At 45.1% G+C, this 24,787-nt stretch overlaps 1 protein-coding gene across 3 annotated transcripts; it reads left to right on the top strand.

Moving 5' to 3' along the window:
* The first annotated feature begins 1,049 nt into the window (after positions 1 to 1,049).
* On the top strand, positions 1,050 to 24,299 carry CCDC181 (coiled-coil domain containing 181). Of its 3 annotated transcripts, none has more exons than XM_083172685.1 (6): positions 1,050 to 1,235; positions 10,278 to 10,420; positions 14,122 to 15,000; positions 18,441 to 18,611; positions 22,584 to 22,735; positions 24,073 to 24,299. In XM_083172685.1, the coding sequence occupies exons 2-6, from the start codon at positions 10,304 to 10,306 to the stop codon at positions 24,230 to 24,232; spliced, it is 1,479 nt and encodes a 492-aa protein (XP_083028811.1). In that variant the 5' UTR covers positions 1,050 to 1,235; positions 10,278 to 10,303; the 3' UTR covers positions 24,233 to 24,299. The 3 variants fall into 3 exon arrangements, with proteins under 3 accessions (XP_083028811.1, XP_083028809.1, XP_083028810.1); XM_083172683.1 differs by lacking the exon at positions 1,050 to 1,235 and adding an exon at positions 1,267 to 1,397; XM_083172684.1 differs by lacking the exon at positions 1,050 to 1,235 and adding an exon at positions 1,267 to 1,397 and having other exon boundaries at positions 18,441 to 18,587.
* The last annotated feature ends 488 nt before the right edge of the window (positions 24,300 to 24,787 follow it).

The raw sequence follows: 24,787 nt of genomic DNA on the forward strand, positions 1-24,787 counted from the left end.
TCTGCTGTACTAGATACCGGGTTGTCATGGTGTCATACCCTCCAACATCGATGACCGTAACATCGGGGTCTTAATATCGCATAATGGAGCTGCTTTAATGCTATTTTGGCTTCAGGATGGCGAATTAAAAGGCCGTCATTCCATAGGATGCAGCCGTCATTCCGCGTCAGGTGACATGTTTACGAGAGTAGGGGTGTAAGCGGACATATTTGGAAAAGGATGAGCGCGTGCGCTATGGGGATCACCGTAACATCGGGGTCTTAATATCGCATAATGGAGCTGCTTTAATGCTATTTTGGCTTCAGGATGGCGAATTAAAAGGCCGTCATTCCATAGGAGGCAGCCGTCATTCCGCGTCATTCTGCATGTAAAATATGTGTAATGGTTTTAGCAAGAAGTATACCTAAAATATAGTTGATATGTGCAATAATTTCAGAAATATTAATATAAAAGTCATTTTCTCCCATTATAGTCAATTGGCATTCCTTATCAGCAGTGTCATTCCACTGTCATTCCTTTTAGTACATCCCCCCCACCGAGCGTTGGCAGAAAATAGGAACAAAATTTAAAATTGATTTCAATCGGCACAGACCATGAAAAAACGGTACTGTCAGGCAAAACGGGTGCATAAAGCAAGAGGTAAAAATCAGATTTGATTTTGGGAGTTAAAATTCACATGTGAGATGAGTGATGATTCTATCACTAAAATAAACCTTATTTTAATAACACACACTTATAAAACTCGATTTGTTCAAAAAGTCACACAGCTGCGTCAGCCTTCACCACTTCTGCGTCAGAGCTACCATTGTTGCTCCTGCATGATGCCCCTTATCCGCATTGCATTTCCGCCAGCCCTGTACTTATCACTGCCAGTATTACGAATGGTAAATGGATATATAATTATATAACCGTCAGCACGCCACGGATCATGATGGGAAGCCCTGGGGACCATGCCAAGCAGCCGCAGCCACAGATTCTTTGGACTGCTGGAATGAATCCCCCCGACCCAATTCTCTCTCAGTCCCGTCACGATCTCTCTGTCTCGCGAGACTTTGGATGACGTCACGTGGCCTGGTCTCCATGGGGACGGGACAGCTTTGCGGAGACTCCGGGCTGTGAGAGTGGCGGACCGGCGGCGGCTGCGGTGTCTCCGAAGAGACCGGTGTCCTAGGTGGCCAACCCTCCGGCTCTTCTTCACATATGTTCCGAAGAGACCACCGGTCACGGTCTGAGAGGTGAGATTGGCGTGCAGGGGGCGGGGTAAACTGGCAGCTTGGGCGGTTACCATGGCAGCTGTCACTGATGTCTGCTGATCCCATACATACCATTGACGCGGGGAAATCAGTGCTGCTGTCTGTGTCTGTGTGCAGCTCCAAGGCAGGGAATGGGACCGTGGGGTAAGTCAAGGCTCCTCATAACTTATGTGGTTATCATTAAATTTACATATGCACATACTACATAAACTGGGGTGATATTTACACAAGTACAACGTACATATCCCCAATCCCAAATATGACCTGTATACAAATAGAGATTTTAATTGCACAAACCGTGCATTGAAACATGATTTTGCACCACTGCTATTGTAAAAGTATGTGTTGTATTATGCAGATGGGATACAGTCATTGGGTCACCAGCATGTTGGTCGACAGTCATTAGGTCGACACCATTAGGTTGACATGCATTTAGGTCAACATGAGTCTAGGTCGACATGCAGGAAGGTCAACACGGTAATTAGGTCAACATGGGTTAGGTTTACAGTCAAAAGGTCAACATGGGGTTTTTCGCAATTTTTTTGAGCCGACATGTGCCGACAGGCAGTATTTTATGCCCTACCATTCACTAAGGCATGGTGGGAGAATAAAATAGTATGCCTAGCGTAGCATGCCGAGGTTACGTGGTGCTACGTTTCAGTGTCCATGTTGACTGTGTCGACATTCGGGACAAAAAAATGTGAATGACCCTGTCGACCTAATGACCCTGTCGACCTAGACTCATGTCGACCTAAATGCATGTCGACCTAATGGTGTCGACCTAATGACTGTCGACCAACATTGTGGTGACCTAATGATCCTTACCATTCAAAATGTCAATAAGGGTAGAATGTCAAAATTATGAATGTTGATCTTCGCCATGTCGACAGTGCAATTTGACATGTAATGTCCACCTAACCTGAACCACAGCCTAACCCTAAAATCAGCTGTTGATATTGACATTAGCTCAGTGTCCGCATTGTGAAAGCCAACATGATAAATATTTATATTCTGTCCATGTCGGCATTCTGAATGATGGCTTTGAGACTGGATATGTCGCTGTATGGCCTGTACATTTCCCACACATACACTTATTCTGGATGACTGAGCTTTGGTTGACCCCCCCCCCCCCCCTCGCACGCCAGGGTTCCCCTGCAGGCATGCGAGTGGATGTTCTGCATAAACATCCATTCGCAGTTTGCATGCGGGAAGGAAATTTCAGCTGTACACCCCCCCCCCCCCACGCACCCACCCACACACCGATATCACCGGCCCATTTCCATGGGAGCGCCCATCGTTTTCACAGGAACTCCCATGAAACGGGCATTGCCAGGGGCGCAGCCTGTTGCCGCTGCCCTCTGTCTGCAGTGCTAGGTGCCAACAGGACAATGAACAAGCAGTTCGCCGCACCCACTCGCACCAAGCAGCTGCACATGCGCATAAAGGTGTCCGCCCAGAGGAGCGATGGCGAGTGACTGCGCATGCATAAATACCAAGGCGATTAGAATAAGGGCCTTAGTCAGTCTCGTCCCTGATGAGGAGCGAACGCCTGCGTTAAATTTCACACTTGCCGGGCATTCACTTCATAGTGGGAGGGGATGCGGTCAAAGTCCCGGCGGTCGGAATCCCAGCGGTCGAAATTCCGTCGCCAAAATCCCGACCGTCGCAATGCCAGCACTTTGCCACGACACCCATAGAGGGAGAATAAAATAGTGCAGCGAACCCGCAGGGGGTGTGGGGGGGGGGGGGTGGCGGATGCGAACCAGGGCCCCCTTGTCAGTATTTCGACCATCGGGATTCCGACTGCCGGGATTTCATACTGATCCCAGTGGGAGGGCAGGGGATGGACGCAGGGTAACGCCTAGCAGTTTATGGGTGTTTCCACAAAAACTTTGGACGTACCCCTTCAGAAGCAGGCGTGTGTCGATTTCTGCTTGAGGTGGGTGGCTGACATCACATGATATCAGCGCCTGCCCCAAATTTAGAGGACAGCGTTGAAATTAAAGGTAAGTCCTGGCGGGATACGGTCATTGGGTTACCAGCATGATGGTAGACAAGCATTAGGTCGACATGCATTTAGGTCAACATGACTTAAGGTCGACAGGGTCATTAGGTCGACAGGGTCATTAGGTCGACATGGTCATTAGGTCAACAGGGTCATTAGGTCGACAGGGTCATTAGGTCGACATGGTTAAGGTCATCAGGGTAATTAGGTCGACATGGGTTTTTTTTACTGTATTTTGAGCCAAAATGTGCCGACAGGCGGTATTTCATTCCCTACCATCCACTAGGCCGTGGTGGGAGAATAAAATAGCATGGCGAGCGTACGCGGTGCTACATTTTAGTGTTTATGTTGATTGTGTTGACATTCCGGTAAAAAAAAAAAAAACATGTCGGCTTTTTCAATGTCAACCTTGCCCATGTCGACCTAATGACCCTGTCGGCCTTACCCATGTCAACCTAATGACCCTGTCGACCTAAGGTCACGTCGACCTTAACTCATGTCAACCTAAATGCATGTTGACCTAATGGTGTCGACCTAATGCTTGTCGACCATAATGCTGGTGACCTCCTGGCTTTCTTTTCACTACGAACAGAGAAAAAAATCATTTGACTGGGAGCGGCCGCATGCGGGTGGTTGCGTAAGCGTACACATCCACTCGCATACAATTGCGGGGAATCGCTTGGCGGGGGCGTTCTGCGGGGCAGTGTTTACCAGCTCGCTATGCAGCGAATATATGCTGACTAGTGAGCGGGTCTGAATCAGGCCCTTAATGCTTTACTACAGGTGCATCCACACAGTGAGATTTTGGCTATGGAACTCCCCAGAGCCCAGAAACCACCGGTATTGACTATACACGATGTGCAATTTTACTATGTAAAGCCCCGTACACACTAGAGGATATTTTTATAAAGAAATCGCTCAGAAAGGGCATCTGACAATATCTTTTAATATATCATCTAGTGTGTACACTCAATATTGGTATTTATTATGGCTATATGGCCAACGATCCACATGTTCAGCGGGTCCCTGAGACGTCAGTGAATGATATCGTTAACCTTTATCGTTCAGTGTTTATACTCAATTCGGCCACCTGTGTCTGATATCGTTAACTATATCGGCCACGGCCAGGATCGTCTAGTGTGTATGTTGCTTTAGATTTTGACTATAACACTAGATTGTACACAATAGTCAAAATTAACCTGCCTGCACAGTCTATTTTTTTTTTTTACACACAGTGCAATATGTGCTAAGTTTTCTACCGATTTTGACTATATAGTCCAGGGTTGCCGACTTTTGTAGTCTCCTCTCCGGAGGAGACTTTCAGTAGGACTTCGGGGGGCAGGGCTTGAGTGTGTCGTAATTAAGCCCCGTCCCCATGATGGTAAATGGCCAGATTTGCCGATCTCCGTGGAGGGGGTGGGGCTAAAATGACGCATTATGACACTTTAGCCCCACCCCCTCATCGGAGATCAGCAGATAGGGTTATTTTAATGCCGCGGTCAGGCAGAGATAGCCGCGATCAGGGGGCAGAGCGGGGGTCCCCCAGATTCCGGGAGGGTTACCCACATTTCCGGGGGGCCGGGAGGGGAACCAATGTTTTTCTACTGCGCATGCGCATAATGTTTTATGCGCATGTGCAGGGTTTTTGGAAAACAGCTTCGGCGACTAGCATAGTCCCCAATCCATCGGAATTCTGGTGGGACGCAGAGTGCCGGGGGTCGTCACATCATGTCAGCCACCCACCCTGTCTTCGGCCGGATGCCCGCAAATACAGTATAAGTCAGTCTCCACTGACTTATATTTGTAAGCCCTGGAGAAATAATTCCATGGTCAGCAACAATCGAATGATTTCACTGTCAGCGGGTGAATGCGAGGGGAGGTGTCTTCATGACACATCCCCTTGCATGGCTGCAAGGAGATAGAGTGGTGGTGGGGGGGAGGGGGCAGCGATTCGGTGGGGAAGTGGGGTGGGCACTCTGGGACTCAGTAAGCTGCGAGCTTCGCAGTTTACTGAGTCAACCAGAATAAGGGCCTGTCTGTATGCACTATTACAGTGTTGTAAGTCGCCTTGCACTTGCACTATATCTAGCATGTCCCTAGCACCTGCCAAAAGTATTATCATACAAAGCACTTGACACAGTGATAAGGTGTACTGTAATGATTTGTTACTTATTGTCAAGTACTGTGTACTCAGTGCAGTATCTTAGCTACAGGCTACAACATCCTGCAAACCTGGCAAATATAGAAGCATTTTCATGCTTTAAAGATATATGTGTGCATGCTGTGGCCAAAATCCGCCTGAGTGCCCTTCTGCAGTAAGTACCCTTCTGCACTAGATTGATCCCGACAGTCACTAGGTTGAGTCCATAGGGTCAATGTTACATAGGTCGACAGGGCAGACAAGTGGAAAAGGTTGACACAGTCTTAAGGTTGATGTGGAAATGGGCCATACAAAAACCGGGAGAGGGGTGTCATTTACTATGTAGCCCCAATTAGTGGACCACTTCTCCTTGGATTGCTCACCATGGCCCTTATTCTGGTTGTTATGCAACCAGAATGGGTTCGCACGGGGACCGATGGTGGCGCTGTGCGCATACGCAGGTTGCGTACACCAATGGCGAACATCACCGGGTTGCACCCAAGACAGCAGGCGGGGGCGGAGAGGGGCGTGGGGCCACCCCACGCCCCCCTCTCCACCCACTGTCCTGGGTGAACAGACCTTTCCAGATGTCAGCTGCCCGCCCATTTCCTTCCCAGTGTGCACGCATATGTATGTAAGTGACATGAAAGTTCGCAGCCTTGTGAATCATCCAGAACAACCCTCCATGTTTCAAGCACAGGCTGCTACTCCCAATCATGGTCCACAGGGATGGCAAAGGATGGAAAAGTTGTAAAAAATTAAGAAAAACCCCACCCCAAAAAACTTGTGTTGACCATTGTCTTGTCGACCATTTGAACCTGTGGATCTTCTATACCTGTCGACCATGTTGTCATTTTGACCTCGTCAACATTATGACAGTCGACTTAAATAAGGTCAACATATTATCCAGATACCAGCAGCAACACCAGCTTCTTAGATCTAGTACAGGCTTATTAGCCAGGCAGCATCACAGCACTTTCTGGCATTTTCTCTGATAATCGCATAAATCTGTCATGTTCTGTTTCTCAGTATATATATATATATATATATATATATATATATATATATATATATATATATATATATATATATATATATATATGTATATAATCTACAGCAGCTCCTCTAGTTACTTTTCTAAAGCTATTTGGAAATATCTAGCAATACATCTTGAAAGATTCTTAAGTAGGGTAAAGGACCAGAGTTCCTACCTTTTATTTAGCAAGAATAGCCAAAGAAAACATACAGATCACTTGTAAAGCCCCCATACACTAAGCCGAGGTACTTGCTCTCCTTTTACGCCAGAAAAATAGACTTTATTTTGCTGTCGTATTTGGCTTTTGGAATCAGTCAGATCCGTGCAGGCTTCAGTGTTAAAAAAAATAGAGAAAAAAAAACGGCGTGGGGTCCCCCCCCCACTACAGAAACCAGCACCAGGCTGAACGAGCCAGGCTGGTATTAAAAAATCAGGAAACCAAACAGATAGGGGTTCCCTGATTTTCTAAAACCAGCTCCAGGGCCGGGGCTGGTTCCCAAAATACGGGAGACAAAATGACTAGGGGTCCCCCATATTTTAAGGACCAGCCCCAGGCCCAATCAGCCTGCAGAGTAATGCCACAGCCGGGGGGGAGACTTTTTATACAAGTTCCCCCGGCCAAAGCATTAACCCTACCGACCAGTCAGCCTGGCCAGGGGTCCTGGGAATGTGGGAACGCCTAATAAAGGGGTCCCCCCCCTCCAGGACTTACCTGACCAGGCTGAAGCCTGGATCTGTCTCCACACTGACAACCAAGAACTATAAAAGTTTAATACATACATTACACACACACATACTGATACTTACCTATCTTGAGCCCGTAGGTAGGTCCCTAGGTCCAGGGCTCCAGGGTCCGGGGCTCCATAGTCCAGGGCTTCATGATCTGGGGCTCCAGGATCCGAAAAAATCCATAGGGGTACCTGTGGAAGAAAATCCTACTCACCAAGGTCCTCCGGCGAAGATCCTGTCCTCTTCTCTCCGACGTAGTCCAGGTCTTTTAAAAAAAAAAAAAAAAAAAAAGACTACTCCGGCCGGTACCCGCTGACGGACTGAGGAGAGACTATGATGTTTCATCTTCAGCGCCTCTCCTCCGAAAGATTCTATTGGCCGCCTAGCGGCCAATCAGGAGCCGAGAAATTCAGCTTTTATTGTTCTTGGTTGTCAGTGTGTTTATTTAACTATTTCTTTTACTGTGGAACTACAAGTGCCAGCGGGCCCTTTAATGCCTGCATGCTAGGACTTGTGGCTCTCCAAGTCCCAGCATGTGGGTGAGGCTTGCTGGGACTCATAGTTCCACAGTATAAGACAATAGCTTATTCTATTTTTTACACCAGTTAATCAGCCCGGTGACCACAGCTCCAGGGTCACCGGGGCCAGCACCAGGCTTCAGCCTGGTCAGGTAAGTCCTGGAAGGGGGGGGGACCCCTTTATTGGGGGGTCCCCAGGTCCCTAGGACCCCTGGCCAGGCTGACTGGTCGGTAGGGATAATGCTTTGGCCCGGGGACTTGTATAAAAAGTCTCCCCCCGGCTGTGGATGCCGCATTACCCTGCTTGCTGGTTGGGCCTAGGGCTGGTTCTTAAAATACGGGGGACCCGTGCAGACTGCCTATTCAAATTTGTATATGGCCGCTAATACGAATCAATAAGAATGAATATGACATTGGGGAGTACAAAGCAGTCGTATTTGACTGCTTTGTAAATTCCCCAACGGAATACGAATTTTCATACGGCTAAAACAGCCGAATGCAGTCATATTCATTCGTATTAAGAATACGAATACTACCAATCGTATTTGGATTCTTAGTAAATTTCCCCCGCTGTGTCTTGAATTGTTGCCTATTCTATCTACCAGTGCTTTACCTCCATAAGGTTACACTGGGACATCAATGTTCAAATCATACCAGAGTTTCTTGGTGGAATTGGGGTTGGAAAATACATTGGTTTCCCCAATCAGACTGAATGATCAGTAATTAGCTAAAAAAAATTGCATGTTTATGTTTTTGTAAATTTGCGTAGCCAAGATCTGATAACTGATATCATTCAGTGAGCTGGGGAAAAACAATTGGATTTTTTGGTGAGATATTGGCTATGGCCTATTTTGAATATGCAACTTCCCCTTGAAGTGCATAGAGCTGATTTTGGTTATATTCACTTGCGATTTTGCCTGTATGATTTGGTCTATCGCCAAATACACTGTAAGTAACATGGACAAAATTGTCTTGCCTGCACAGTCCATTTTGACTTGCGATAACGACCTCTCAGTGCCGCACATTGTTAACATAAGCAGTATAAACACTGCAATTTTGGGTAACTTTTCATACGATTTTCACTATACAGTATAGTCAAAATTGTAAGCCAGAATCTCACCGTGTGCATGCACCTTTACTCTATATTACACCTCCCTTTCATGCACCTGATTGAGTGTCTGCTAGTATGTTTTCTGTTGTGGGAGCTAGCAGTAGGAGGAGGTGCTGGTCCTAACATGCCATATGGAGCACTATGGGGTTGCTCTAGGTTAGGGATGGCCATCGATGCCTTTGCCATCGATGGCAAAAGGGCAACTGACCATCAATAGTGTATATCTATTCAATGGATGACCATCAATGTTTTTACATATCGATGGTCATCCATTTTCTTTGATTGATTGGACTGTGGGCCAATCAAAATATGCAGGTGGGGCTTCGCGGGTGTCGGGGTCGGGGCTAAGCTCTGTGTCCCGGTTCCTTGGTGAAAACGCAAAAACAAAACTATTCATTTAAGCTTAACATCTATGGTGGGAAACCATCTGGATCTCCCCCATCAATGTCAAAAGTATTCGACATCGGCCATAAACCATGGATGATTTATAATCATCGATGGTCGACGGCCATCCCTACTCTAGGTAGGCTGCTCTTAGTTTAGTGATTTTTAAGTATGGGCTAATATCATGTGGCTCTATACTAGTTAATTATAGGACCTAGATTGGGGTTACCATAGGTTTGGGGTGTTGTGTAGCAGGATTGGTATGGCTGGGTGGCTCTGAGGTGGCACACCATTACATTCTAACACTTTGCTCTTACTAATAATCTCACTACTTACACTATTCCTTTACTATTTAATTACAACTGTCACTTTTGTATCACTTTTTATACATAGCTCTGGCTTCCTATTAATACTTATTAACTCTTTAGTTTTTCACTGGTGTGCTCCTTTGGGCTTTCTGACTTAAGATGCCCATACATTACTGTGAGGTATCGCATGCCTCCTTTGCATGCGATACCCTGCTAACTGTCGGCTGGGGAGCCACCGGGGCTCCTGGGTGGCAGGATCACATGCAATATATTACATGTGTTCCTTTTGCATTTCATATATCGCATGCGATCCCAGCAAGGGCTTCGAGATCTGACAAATCCTTTGTGCAGCCCTTGCAATCTCCGGCTCTGATCCGATGCACACCGAGCCATGCATTGGATCAGAATTGGAGCTTAGGCACATGCGATTTGGGCACTTTTTATCCAATTTATCGGCCAGATAATGTACATCAAAATCGGCCTAATTCGGATAAGTGTATGGGGGCCTTCATGCTGATTTTTTGGGAAAAAGAACAAAATGCGATTGAGCAATGGTGTACATTTTGCCGCTGTCCCAAAACACACAGATATAACAATGATAGGGCTGTTTAGTACAGTATCCCAGTAATAGTTCTCCAGTCTCTGCCATCAAACTCTGTTGGAGTGGCCATACAGCTCTCAGTGGCCACCCACCCAAGTGCCTTCTTGCATATATGCTTGATTTCATAGGACGACTGTTGTTACATTTCCGGTTAAATATTTTAATATAAATATATTCTTTATTTGTTATCAGAAGAACATCATAACTATTCTAAAAAAATGAGCAAGAAGACAGATGAATCTGATTCTGATGGTGTACCAGACTACGAAGATGATTTTGAGAAAGACCTCGATTGGCTAATAAATGAAGATGCTGAAAAGCATTCTAGTATAGAGGTAGGGCAATGAACATTTACTTAATTTTGAAGTCTTCTTTGTAGCAACAGCAACATATATACATGCTGAAGAGAACATGCCACTTTGCTGTGCAAACATATCTGCTATTATGATTGCATTCTTATTATACATGTAAATAAATGTATGTGTGTGTGTGTGTGTGTGTGTGTGTGTGTATATATATATATATATATATATATATATAATGTAATCCTGGCACTCAGGCGGCTGAGTCGGAAAAGACGTGGGTGTCCCTCAATCCTTAGTAGGAGATGTAGCAGTAAATGAGCAGGGGGCACTCGCAAGATTTTTAAAGCTGCACAGCGGCAAGCTAACAATAAATGCAACAATTGACACAAGGGATTGTGAGTCAATGTTTCGGGCTGGTGGCCCTTTATCATGTCTTGATCAGATAACTTAGAGTCCACCATTTTGTTCTTCCAATGAGACCACCCTGTCTGCGATCTGCATGACCTCAGAGTTAATAGAAGAGATGTGACTTTGCATCGAGTCTTGTAGCTGTTGTTCCATAGACTTCAGCTCTTGTTGCATGTCTTGACGAGTTGGAAGGGAGTTCAGTTTGGAGAGGATGGACGACATGTCCAGATTACCCTTTGAGGATTTAGAAGATTTATTTGGAGTAGAGGGCCCTGCGGTTATGTTACCCTCCATGGGGTCGGTGGATGGAGATGGAGACGAGGGAGTTGAGGAGGTCGAATCAGAAGCAGTGGCGCCAAACAGAGAGCGAAAAGCCTCGGCTTGGGATGACTTAGCAGGAGTGTTAGTCAGGGATTTGAGGCAGCAGCGTTTTGTCATGTGAACGAGATTTACATATGGCCAAGAGGAACTGTCCTCGAACTGGACATCGACATATGGGTGGTTTAGCACATAGACCCTCAGTGTGGCCTGGTCCGGTCATTATATCTCACATCATGGCTACATTATGTAGGAACAAGCTGGTCTCCCTTTCAGGGTGAAAGGACAAGAGGCCCGAATTTCAATGCCCCTCTATGTCAGTCCATAAGCTCAGCAGGTGCACCTCAGAAGTATTTAGTGGAATTGGCACGTAAGCAGTCAATTGCTCGGCCGGGGGTGGGTCCGGGCCTCTGGGGGCTTCCCAGTGGAGGCGGAAGGGGGCGCAGCACAAAGTGATGACAGCTCCCTCGGTTGGGTTGGTAAGAAATTATCTGGATGGGGGGCCGTATACATTCAGTATTTTGCTGACTTGTGGTCTGCTTACTTGGTAGGATGGGAAGTGTGAGGCAGACAGCGGCAGAGAGGTTATGGGGACCATGGTCCAGAGAACCGGGGGACTGTGGCTCCACTCACAATCCGCTGTCTTGTGGTCTGACCACTTGGTAGGGTGGAAAGTGGGAGGAAGACAGCAGCAAGGAGGATAAGGGGACCAGGGTCCAGAGAACTGGGAGATTGTGGCTCCACTCACCACAAGGGGTCGTTTTAGGGGTGTCGTGGACCCAGAGCGGCAGGTCCACTCAGTCGTGGTGCTGTCCCAGTGCCCTTCCAGATACCTTGATCTGCTCCCCCCTCCCTCAGGTCAGGCCCCAGAAGGGAATGTATCCAGGCACCAGCTTGTGTACCTGTGTGTGGCTGGTCCAAGATGGAGCTCCTCTCCTCCCCGTCTCCCAGCCGGCACCAACCTCCTTGTAGATGTGCTGAATGTATGTGGGCTATGGCGGCAGCACCCTCAGTTAGTCCAGGCTGCCCCGCGGGTGGTAGCGACTTTCAGCCCTACATGCGCCGTCTTCTCCACAGAGCCACTCCCCGGCACCAGCGCACGAGTCTGGCCACCCCCCCGGGAGCAGGCAAAGGTCCCTCACTGTGTGTCTCTCCCCAGGGCGTTAGATGGTCTGCGGGCGGTCAGGAGGACTCCACCGGCAGGGGATGAGTGTCCGCTTTCCAGAGGACTTTCGTGTTCCCCCCGGGGGAGATCGTGGGTGACGCGTCCGGTGCGGAGCCCGAATCTCGGCCCGGCATTTAGCCCCCGGCTTCCGTCTAGTGGTAGGCCGCAATCTGTAGGAGCCGTAAAAACGGCTCCCCGATTCCGCAGCACACACCGCAGTGCTGGTCCAGGCAAGTGGAGGGGGATCAGGCTGGTGGTGGACCCCGAAATGGGGGTACTGTGGCCTAAAGGTCTCTGGTTTGCATTAGCTGTGCCCAGGCTTTACTGTGCCCGACTATTACCTAATTTTTATCTATGATGACCCCAAGTCTTTCTCTACAGCAGAATTCCCTATAATAACTCAATTTAGCCTATAAGTAGCTTGTTCATTTTTGTTCCCATAATGAATTACTTTACATTTTTCAACGTTAAACTGCATTTTCCACCTTTCCGCCCACCTTTACAGTTTATTTAAGTCACTTTGTAGTGTTTCCACATCTTCTCCTGAGTTAATTTCCTTACTCAATTTCCTGTCGTCCCCTACTAACTTCCTCATAGAAGCTAATGAAATTAGTCTGACATGATCTATTTTTGACGAACCCATGCTGAGCCTTACTTATCACTTTCTCCTGTTCTAAAGAAATTTGGGATACTACCTCTTATTATTCCTTCTAATATTTTCCCCACAATGGATGTAAGGCTGACCGGTCTATAATTTTCAGGGTTAGTTTTGCTACCTTTCTTCCATATTGGTACTACGTTCGCTATGCGCCAGTCCCTTGGTACCATCCCAGGGCCAGATTATAGTGGTGGCACAGGGGGTCAGTACCCCTGGGATCCCTCTATCTAGGGCCCCCCTGTGCATGTATTCAAAAAATATATATAATTTTTTTTTTATTAGCTAATGGTTTTGTGCATGGGAGTGGGGTAGTGCTGGCTTCACCTATCTGCCAATGTGACAATGATTAATGGTGCTGAGCATCAGGAGTCAAGGCACACTGACTTGCACAAGTGTGCAATGCATTACTGGGAGTTGACTAAGTCCCATAAGACTTTGCACAAGAGGTCAGAGGCTGAGGCTTGTGCTGAGCTCTGCTTGGTGGAGCTCATCATATGCTTCTCAGGCCCATGAAGGACAGCAGCAGCAGCTGCCTTGTCATGGGAGGGTTTTTAATCAGAGGCAGCGCTGAGCCTGTCAGGGTTATTACAGATTAAGGTACAGAGGGACAAACACAAGCTTTTGATGTGGTATTTTATATATATGTTTATATTAATCCTCCCTCCCCCTGCAGTTGACCATTGACCAAGTTTATACTGCTTTTACTCCATGTTTTGACAGTGTAATATTCTCCCGTGCAGTTTGCGGCCAGTAATGACAAGTAGGAGGGGGCCCCCCTTTCTAAAGTGCCCCGGGCCCCCCGAAGGCTTAATCCGGCTCTGTACCTTCCCTGAGTTTATTGATTTGGTAGTGCTATGACAGAACTCAATTCTTTTAGTATCCTAGGGTGTATTTTATCCGGGCCAGAAGTACATTGACCAGCAACAGGTCCAGTCCAATGAAATGTGCCCTTCCCTTCAAAGGTTAAATATTCTCCCAGGAAAATTGGGATTAAACAATGGCTGAAACGTTTCAAGCGTTTGTCAGAATAACACCACAATAATGCAGAAAGACTTTTGGTCATGCATGTGACATAACATTTTAAAAAATTATATTTAAAACACTTAAGGTTTTAAACGTATAATTCATTTACAATTTTAAGATCATTGTAATAATATGTTATTTTTGTATTTTTTATTTAAGAACCAAAATGTTAAAGAACACCCCAGTGATTTGAATTCTGACACAACACCTTTAGAAAAAGAAAAGAATGAGAACAACAGGTCCCCAAATAGCGACAGACAGACTGTCCATGATGAGAATAACCTCACACTGGACTCAGACTCTGACTTTGAGGAGGATGAAGAGGCAAAGCGGTATATTGCAGAGAAGATCGAAGAAGCTAACAAGAAATTGGAAATGGAAATCATTGATGAAAATCGTCAAAGAAAGCTCAAATTCAAGGATAATCTGGTAGACCTGGAAATACCACCGTTGGAATTTCCAGACAGTCATAGAAGTGAAGACGATGTTATAGATGGTATTACACAATTATATATTTGTGATGATTTCGCAAATATAAGGGAGCAACATGATACAAGCGGTAGTGATGATTTCGCAATTAAAATGGAGCAACATGATAAAAGTGGCAGTGCTGACAAAGAACCCAAGGATGGAAAAGTACTGGTGGAGAAAGAGGGAAAGTTTGAACTTGTCAGTATACAGGACTTTGAGAAAGAATGTTCTCTGCCACCAATAAGTCATAATAAAGACATTCCCAAATCTCCATCTCCAACAATGCAGTCTAGTCAGTTTGGTACAGTGTCTAATGTAGAGAGTGCCGATGAAAAGAACATTTCCAGTTATAATAACATGAATGGCTTTATTCCTCATCCTCCCACTGGATCTAAAGGCCGGCCCAGCTCCGCTAACAATCTGTTGAAATCTCTGCATAAAGTGAAGCCGCAAAGGAGAGTACAGTCTGCAAGCATATATACTGGCGGCACAACATTCTGCCTTTCTTCTGAGCAAAAGCAGCAACTAAAAAGATTTCAAGAAAAGCAAGAAAAACTTAGGAAAGAGGTATACATTTTGTAAATATTATATATATATATATATATATATATATATATATATATATATATTGTATGTAAATATATACATAATGGGTACTTATGTATTATCTGGGCTCCCATGTTAAATGCACCCCATTTTTTCATACCCCTACTATCCAACTACGCATGGAGTTGATTTTATATAGTGTGGCTAGTGCAGCGAGCCACCGTGCCTGAAGCGTGGCGAGAGGACGCGGTCTCATAAGAAAAACGGGAGCCCAGATATTACATAAGTACCATATAATGTGCTAATAGTGTTTTGAGCTTTGCATTGAATTAGCAGCACTGTGTATTTCAGGATGAATAGATATTTATTATATACACCTACGTTCCTCATAGGGGGATATTCAGTCCCCCGCCGCTATTTCCGTCGGGGGAAATAGCGGCGGGTTCCTATTCAATGCTGTCATTCCTGACAGCAGTAAAGAGGCATCTCTGTAAAACGAGCCTGACTTTAAAAGCAGTCCGGCTCGTTTTGCCGAGAACATCTGTGGATTATCAAGCTCACGGCCTTTCTTGTGACCACGCCCCCTTTTCGGTGCTCGTCAGGCGGGACATTGAATCCTGTCTGCCGATTTTCAGTCGAGCAGGCAGAGGACAGGACAGGGTCACAGATGTTGGGACGTCCAGACGGTCGTGACCCGGGATTGATTATCCCCCATACATTCACTGTGAGAGAAAACAGACAGTGACACAAATAGGGGTATCCAATTATTTCGCCCAAGTCTATCCTATTAGCCCTATAAGCCAGCACGCAACACGGCTTATCAAGGATTGTCACCTGCCTCAGTACTGGGCATCATCTACACTGACAGCTCAAGCTCTCCTTTCACATGACCCGTTCATGGCCAGGTCACCCGAAAGAGGAGTTTGGGTGTGGGTTAGTGGGTGGAGTACTGGCTCTTGGGTGCTCACCCTGCAGTCCACCTGCCATTTTTTGAGGTCTGTGGTGGCGAAAACACATTTTTTACCGAATGTGTGCAATTTTGCACAAAAAAAGTATTTTTTTTTTTACCAGACATTTAACTGGATACCCTGTAAATAAAAAAATATTGGTGAAACATTGCAAAAAAAATTCCTGTTTTCATCTCCTGGTGTTTCATCGCATCTAATTGGATATCCTCTAAGGGTGACAACAGGTGCACAGGAGAGGGACGATATTTCCCTCTGTTCTAGCGGTCAGCCGTATAATATAGAGGCTCACACAGTCACTGCAGGAGGAAATGTGTGGTGATTTGCCCATATAACAGTGTGTTTCCTGCTATCTGTATATAATGTTTACAGTATTTTTTGTTACCTCAGGAGACCCTTATTAGTTTATTAAGTCTTCCCTTCTGTTAAAACCATAGCTAATGTAAAGTAGCTTTATCAGAAACTATTATAGCTGATGCTATTAACATGACTGGATAACAATAATTTGCTACTGAAACATTTTGCATTATTTCTATCTTAATGACCAACATAGTCATGGATGTACCCATTTACAGCTTTACAATACATTTGTTTAGTTGCCGTGGACATATCTGTAATGGGGATGTGCAGGGCATCCATAGATTATTATTAGTACTTGTGTAGTTTCATGGCGCCGTGCGTCTGAGTCCCCTTGCGGGGCTCGCTTCGCTCGCCACGCTATTTAAAATCAACTCCATGCCAACATGGATAGTGGGGGTATGAACTATCCATGTTGGCATGGAGTTAAGTTACTTTTTTTAACATAGTTCGTGGCGAGCGTAGAACCCGGAAGTAGCACGGCGCCAAGCTGGCGCCGTGAAACTACACAAGTACCTTATTATTCTTACCGCTCAGCCAAATGCTGTAAAAATCACTGGCACAATGGTGCCGGTGCCATTTTCCCGGAGCATGTGCAGTAGGGAAATCAGTGAGTGCCAGAGTGTATTCAGTACATGTGAGGGGACCATATGGAGACCATATGGAGACTGCACATGTGTTCCCTCCTCTCTAGATACTCCTCTGTTAGTTGCATTTAGTTTCAGTACATGATGTGTATTTTTAGACTTTTATTAAGTTTTTTTAAGTAAAACATTAGGGGGCATATTCAATTGTAAGATGGGATTTTGCTACAGCCACAGGGTTTTTTCTATTCCATTGAAGGAGAGAAAATGAACTGTGGTCATTTCTATGCAGATTACCACATATTTTTCTCACACCCCCTGAAGCAAGTCTGAATTTTCATAAAATCTTTATTTTTAGTAAAATTCATCGGGAATTGCTCTGAAACCCCTGCGGCACACCCTATCCCCCCACAAAAGACTAAGCACTTGAAAATTTCCAATTAGATTAATTACTCCTTAATTACTTATCTTCTGAAGCTGTGTCTTTTTCCTCTGGATCCCGACGGACTGGGATTTTGCAGCAGTGGTGTGTGTAAGTATGTGTGATTGTGTGACCACTGGGGTATGTGTGTGTGTATGTGACCACCACCCTCGTGTGTGTGTAACCCCCACCCTCGTGTGTGTGTGTTCAGAGGCAGCAGCACAAAGAACTAATGCTGCCCATACACGCTGCTATGCGTGCTGTTCCGATGTGTGCTTTGAGGTGCGCGCTCCCGCGGCACCTCATCGCACAGTACAAAAAGTATGTGCTTGCACATACTTTTTGTACTTAGGTTTCATCACATTGCATCGCATTGCATGCACAACGTGTGCATAGGCAATGCAATGCAATGTGATCCGTGCTAAATAGCAGCGTGTATGGGCTGCTTAAATCTCCCATCAGCCCCCTCCCAGCATCCTCCTCTGCAGAGGAAAGATGGATAGAAGATGTGACCCGGAATCGAAGAAACCATCATATAAGCCAGTACCTGTAGGTAATTATTTAACTTTTTCCTCACTCCTGCAAGGATTTTGACTGCAAAAACACCTGTGACCAATTTTTTTAAATTGAAAACAACTGGTATCAGGTCCACAATTGGGCAAGTTTTTTTTTCGGTCAAAACCTTGAACTTAATAGGATTTCCACTTAGGGGGTTGATTTTGAGTCGGATAGATCTCTGAGTATAGATTATGCAGCAGAGGCGCAAATAGAAATTCATGTATTTTACATATATATGCCCTACTCTTGGGTGGTCGGATCTTTGTTAGATCTGTCTTCGTGGGTGTTTTGGGGTTGGTACTGGCCATTGACCATGTGATCGTATGGAGCTGTTCTGTCTTATGGAAGTGTTACCGAACCAAACCGCAATGCAAACTCACATTAGCATAAAGAAGCAAAGTCTGGCTTCAGTAACTACCGGCAAATATTCAGAGACTTCGAATCAGCCCCTATATTTATATGAAGTGTTTTTGACCTGATAAATGAATGTATTTATATCCATTTGTTGAGCTGGAATTAATTGAAAGTCATTAAAAAAAACTGCTATATGATTAAATCAATATATTCCTTAAAAAGGAAGAAGAGCGTAAAAAACAAGAAGAAGAAGAAAAACAGAGAGAAAATGAGCATGCATTTAAGATTTGGCTGCAAAAGAAAAACGAACAACTTATCCAAGCTAGAAGAGTCATACAGGCCAAAAAGATGGAGGACAGCAGCGCAGCTGTAAGTTGTCCCATCGTATCAGAAGTATGTAGAATTTGTTGTTTTAAAACAAAAGTTTGAATCTATTTTCATTCTATAATCTGCTTTCATTTCATCCTGGATGGGTATTTAATAGCAACGCTCTCACTAATCTTTTTAAATGAAAATGCAGAGGGATGAGAGAGAGAGAGATTGCCTCTGTGTTTTTGCATGTGTGAGAGAGAAAGAGATGTAGTTTTACTCGCTGCCAACATATGGCAGTGTGTCGGAGACACACAAACAGACACTAGACCTATATATAGATGATTATTGTTTAGTTATGTGGCGCCACAGAGGTTCTGCAGCACGTAATCATATATAAATGTGCAAAAAAACTATTCAATAACAAATTACTGTACAAGACAATTAGGACAAGAACAGATTGAGTATACCTTATCCAAAAAGCTTGAGGCCAGAAGCATTTTGGATAACGGATTATTCTGTATTTTGGAATGTTTTTATAAGATGTATCTTGAGATATCATTCTGGAAACTATGGTTTTCAGGAATAATTTGGATAACAGATATCTGGATGAGGGATACTCATTCTGTACATGGTATATAAAGACAGTTCCATCAGGGGATGGGACACTGAAGCAATGACTAGGGTGGCACATGAGGACAGAGGGCCTTGCTCGCTTATATTATATAGCTTTACATGGTAAAAGGTATTTGGACATGTCCTCCCTTCTGGAAACAGTTACACTAGGTTTTGTAGTTGTGTCCAGTACGTATGTTGGGTAATGGAGCCTGGATCATGGTCAGTACATTTGATGGCATCAGGGCTTTGTACAGGCTTGTCATGGTCTTAGAGAAAGTATTGATAGAGGCTGAGTAAGATATACATGTGCTGACAGAGACTCCAAGTGAACAAAAGAGGACACTCTTCTGTACAACCACCCTTTCAGGATTGTAACTTAAACCATGATGAATAAACCATGGAAAAACCATTAGGAAAAGCATATAATCTGATACCAAGACAGTTTCCCCAACGGGATTGCAAAGGACCTTCTTAATGATGCTACCCTAATAAATGTGTTTAAAGCTGTAACTAGAATTACTGTGACATTGTTGCGCACTCTTTCTTGTTGTGTCTCTATCTGTTGTCCCTCACTAACAGGAGGGAAATTGGAAGTGCTGCATTTAAAGAATAATGCATTACAGAGTCTTAATCTTTCTCTTCTGCAATGTTGTGCACCAGTTTACAATATACGACTCTGTGATGCTGTTCGTACATATTTTACCACACATTGGGCCTTATTCTGGTTAGGTCGGTGAAACGTACGTACGGTTCGTCTCACTGTACGTTTCCCGTACGCAAGCGGTGAGCGAAAGTCCGCCACAGAACAGCCGCACACGGATGGTCACAAACACCGACAATGGGGAGTGGTGTACACTTGAGCGTACGCCACCGCATACAGACGGACCCCCCGCTTAGCCACCGATACCTGGCGTACATCAGAGCGTACGCCAAAGTGCACAGACGGATCTCGTCCGTTTTCACACCGACACTTTCCGTATATCTGAGCGTACGCCACAGTCCAAGTAAAAATTGAGTCCAAAAACATCCTTGTTGCTCTTAGATGTGGTTTATGTGTCTTTTTCCTAATATTAAACTGGTATGTTTGTGCTACAGTGAAAAAGTTGACACATGTCGACTTCTGTGAATTGAGTGTCCTGCTCTTTAAAGTATACAAAAACACCTTCTGAATGGGTGTAGATGGCAATAAAATAACTACCTTGACATATAGGTGGCGTAAATACACCCCCCCCCCCCGCCGGAATTATCTGCAGCACCCCCTCCCCCCCGGTAAAATAAAGCCTGCCCTCCCCCAACCCTGACTTACCCCGCTGCCGCTGCTTGCCGCCGCCTGGTGTGTGGCCGGGACCCACAGCGCAGATCTACTTGTCTGCAGTCCTGGCTGGCTCCTGATAATGGCAAAAATAGCTTTCACAAAATGTCTGCCCCCTTACAAAGCAGACACTATTTGAGGATGCTAGAGGAGCCTCCTCTAGCATTCTCAAAAGTGTCTGCTATAAGGGGGCGGACATTTTGTCAAAGCTATTTTTGCCATTATCAGGAGCAGCCAGAAGGAGAGCCGGGACTGTAGACAACTTCAAGTAGATCTGCAGGTCCCGGCCACACAACAGCAAGCAGCACCAGCGGGGTAAGGCAGGGCTAGGGAAACGCATCAATAGCCCCGCAGACCCCCAGCGCCCACACATACCCAGCGCCTCCCTGCGACCACGGAGTCTGCGGGGCTATTGTTACACCACTGTGTACAAATATGGTCTCCTGCACTTGTCCAGTTTGCACCATAAGGTGTGAGATGCATAGCACGACTTAGACCTGGGTAGTGGTTCTTCATTTTTGTACTTATTTTGGCATTTAGCATTTTATTTGCATTGTAGCTGCATCCACAGTCACTTATAGTGTCCTGGCATTTAGGGTTAGTATTTCGGGTGCAATGGAATTGGTATACAGTCCTAGATGAAGCACAATGATGTGTGGAGTGATGCATGATGCATCTCAGGTATCGGTTCCCAGTCCTAGCCGTTTTACATTGGTTAGCATCCGAGTCACACACATCATTTGCATGAAATGCCAGACCAAGTGTCCAAGGAATTCATGTATTATATTTTTGTTGCATTAGTGAAGTGAATAACAAACATATTCATTACAAGTGTGTTGTGGGATGCATGGTGTTGCTTATTCACAAAATGTGCCTATTTAGTGCAGTTTCAGAGTAGGATCATGTGGAAGCCAAACACAAGAAAGAAAAGGAGTGTCCTTTTGTCAGTGCACCTCAGAAGACATACATAAAATGTAACCTTTATTAAATCATTCTAAAAGGCTGCGAAAATATTAAAAAAGACAAAAACATTGAACGTACAAAGGTGGGATAGCACAAATTAAAACAAAGCTGGCAGGCGGGTGTTGCTTAACATTGGTTTATTAATATGAGAGTGTATCGTGATTATACAGTGTGTGGCTTCTCCGGTCTGTGCGGTAGATCGTGATCTTAGTGGCATCCAATCACTCCCTGCTAATGTCAGGTGCCTAAAGAGACTGGGTTAAAAAACCTCTAGCTGCTCTAAGTGTCTGAACTCCTACAATGCGTGGCAGAGTGTCTAATCACCCTTAATGAAAGGGACACTAATACCTTAGTGTAATGGGGCGCTGTGCATGATATATTATGCACAGTCAGGAGTAGCTATAAATGGTCTCTCTATTGTGGGGTGTCTCTCTGAGAGACCTCGAACCCAAGAGACCATCTAATAAATCAATAACAGTTCGTAACACAAACAGGTGATAACTCTAAAGTGGGTGTCAATCTGTATATATGTCAGAGAGACCTCAACCCCAAAAGATCGCCCAAGTGTTCGGTATCGGTTGGTAGGTGTCAGATACCTAAATACAGGGTATTGTTACTGGAGCACACATGTGAGTTCGAGCACTTATAAGGGCTTCCAAGACATCACACTGTAGGTACACATAATCAAAATGCAGTATATGAAAAATAACAAATAGCAACACACTGCCTGCGCACCGCTAACCAGCACGCGCTTCGCAGTTTAGCTTCCTGAGGAACCGGCACTTTGGTATGAAGAACAACACTTAATTTATGTCTGCAGAAACAAGTAGCAGCAGCAGCTGTCCCGAAAGTTCAATTGGTCTTATTACCCCTGATGAAAACTGGCAAAGACCAGTTGAAACAGCTGTCAGGACAGCTGCCGCTTGCTACCTGGTTTGACTTCTTCTTCGTGTGTATATGCCACAAATATATGCACAAGGTGCTGCCGATTACAATAGCAGTACATTTTCAGAAAGTGTTTTCCCTTCACCCACATCTAATTTGAGTGTTACAACCATGCTAAACTTGAGCTACTGTATAGTTGTAACCAGATATTAAAGCTCTCCTGTATACCAAAGTGCTTTATTTCATTAAGTAAATATGTTTCTGTGTTGATTTAAAAGGATGAGGAGAGAGATTCGAAAAAAGCTGTTGATCTTTGGCTTAAGAGAAAACATAGAGAACAAATGACAGAAAAGAAGATGGAGGAACTTCGAAGGAAGGAGAGTCATGCATTTTTTCATGACAAAAAAGAAAGAGAAGAAGCTTTTGCGCAGTAAGTAGTAGACAGTGAACATACAGTGATGTGTAGGGCAAGTGCTGAATGTACCATCATCTGGGAAAGTGTGGTTCCTGTGATATAGCAAGACACTCCATGATTTCTCTAGCTGAAACTTTTCCACTATTGCTAAGACACTTGTATGTGTTGTTAATGGTCTAATATGGTAAACATTTTATTATATTTAGTAGAAGAGGATTGTCAGGGTTGAGATGTTTGGTGTTTGTCTGCTGGTGTGAATTACAGCAGGCGCTTGACAGCGGACGAGGCTGCTGCTGAAGCAGTAGGGGAGGGGGTATAGAGTCTGTTACACGGGGAAACCACAGGAGCAGGGAGAGAAGCTCCTGCGGGGGAGAGAGGCTTGCGCTGCAGGGGGAAGGCGGTACCGAAGGCATGGAGACTGGAGAGAGGCGAGGCTGCTGCGGGAGAAGCCGAAGAAGGGGAGAAGCTGCTGCGGGGGAGGAGGCCGTCCGGCCTGTAGGAGTGCTGCTGGTGCAGCGGTGAGGCTGCGGTAATGATATGTATCTGCTGGGTCCTAATCCTCCAGCAGCTCTATCCACACATCATAGCCAAAGCACTGCTACAGTCTGGACCCTCAGCGGAAACTGCCTGCTAAATTGCTGTTTAAACTATAGTGCTGTCTATATGTGCCCCCTCCTGCCCTTCCACCCAACATATGTCCACACCCACCCATCTATGCTCCTTCCATCTGTCTGTCTTTCTATACCCCTTCCCGTCCATCCCTCTGTCTATGGTTCTTTGTCATTCCATCTCTCTATGCCCCTCCTGCCCCATCCACCAAACTATGTCCCCTCTAATTTTATCCATCTGTGCTCCCTCCCATCCATCCTTCTATGCTCCTTCCTTCCATCCGTCTGTCTATGCACCTCCAGTCTGTCCATTTATATATCCTCCCATGCCCCCCTCCTCTATTTGTCCGTCTATGCCTCTACCCCCTGCTCTCTCTTGTACCTCTATTTCTCTCTCCCTAACTTTCTCTCATTCCCTCTTCTTCCATGAAAACAGTCTGTCTTTATCTCTCTTGCCCGCTCCTCTCTCTCTCTTTTGTAGTGATAAAGGTTTTGGGGGGGCCCCATAGCAAAAATTTAAAAGGAGCCCCCCCCAAGTTCTAGTTTCGCCCCTGCCCTTGACCCTTATTGCATTGAACCCAAGGTAACAGCCCGACACTAAAACTATTTTTTTTATACAGTTGGCTGTTACCTCCATGCATTCAAACATTTTGGGTGCAGTATTACTGATTCTAATAGTTTTGTGTTGTGTGACCTACACCAGAAATGACACCAGCTTACTATACACGTAACCATCTTTTGTAGGTGGTTAAGAATGAAGAGAAAACAAAAACGTGCCGAATATCAAGCTGCTAAGGAGAGATCTAGAAGACTTTTGTTAGAAACCAGAAGAAGAAAGCAAATAGACAACTTGCTCTACAGTGTATCTGACTCCAAGCCATTCTGCTACATGAACCATATGTAAACTCTCTTTCAGTATTTGTCATTGACAGCAGAAATGCTTAATACACAAATAAGGTACTTCAGGATGATTTGCAAAAAAGCCGTATTTTATTCCGTTATTTTCGATACAATACTGTATATTTTTATGTAGCTTACAACAATGAGCAGGTCACGGCAAAATGTATGCAGGTGGAAAAAACATTTTTGTACTTTAAATTCACCCAAAGCATCCTGCATTATAAACACTGTGCTGTACTAGCTAAATACGTGACACTTACACATAACGGGTATGGGTCATTGTGTCGACCTACATCTGAAATGCCTAAAATCGACATGGATGGTCAACACAAGCATTAGATCAACAATGATAGGTAGACAGTCAAAAGGTCGACATGTAGTTTTCACTTTTTTTTTTTATCCCGAATGTCGACATGGACACCGTCAAAGTTTACCGCTGCACTCGCCATGCTTTGGGCACACTATTCTATTCTCCCTCCATGCCCTAGTGGATGGTAGGGCATGAAATACCGCCTGTTGGCAAAAAAAAAAAAAAAGTGAGAAACCCATGTCGACCTAA

Source organism: Crinia signifera, chromosome 2, assembly GCF_055691185.1.
Source record: "Crinia signifera chromosome 2, ASM5569118v1, whole genome shotgun sequence".
Classification (NCBI taxonomy): Eukaryota; Metazoa; Chordata; class Amphibia; order Anura; family Myobatrachidae; genus Crinia; species Crinia signifera.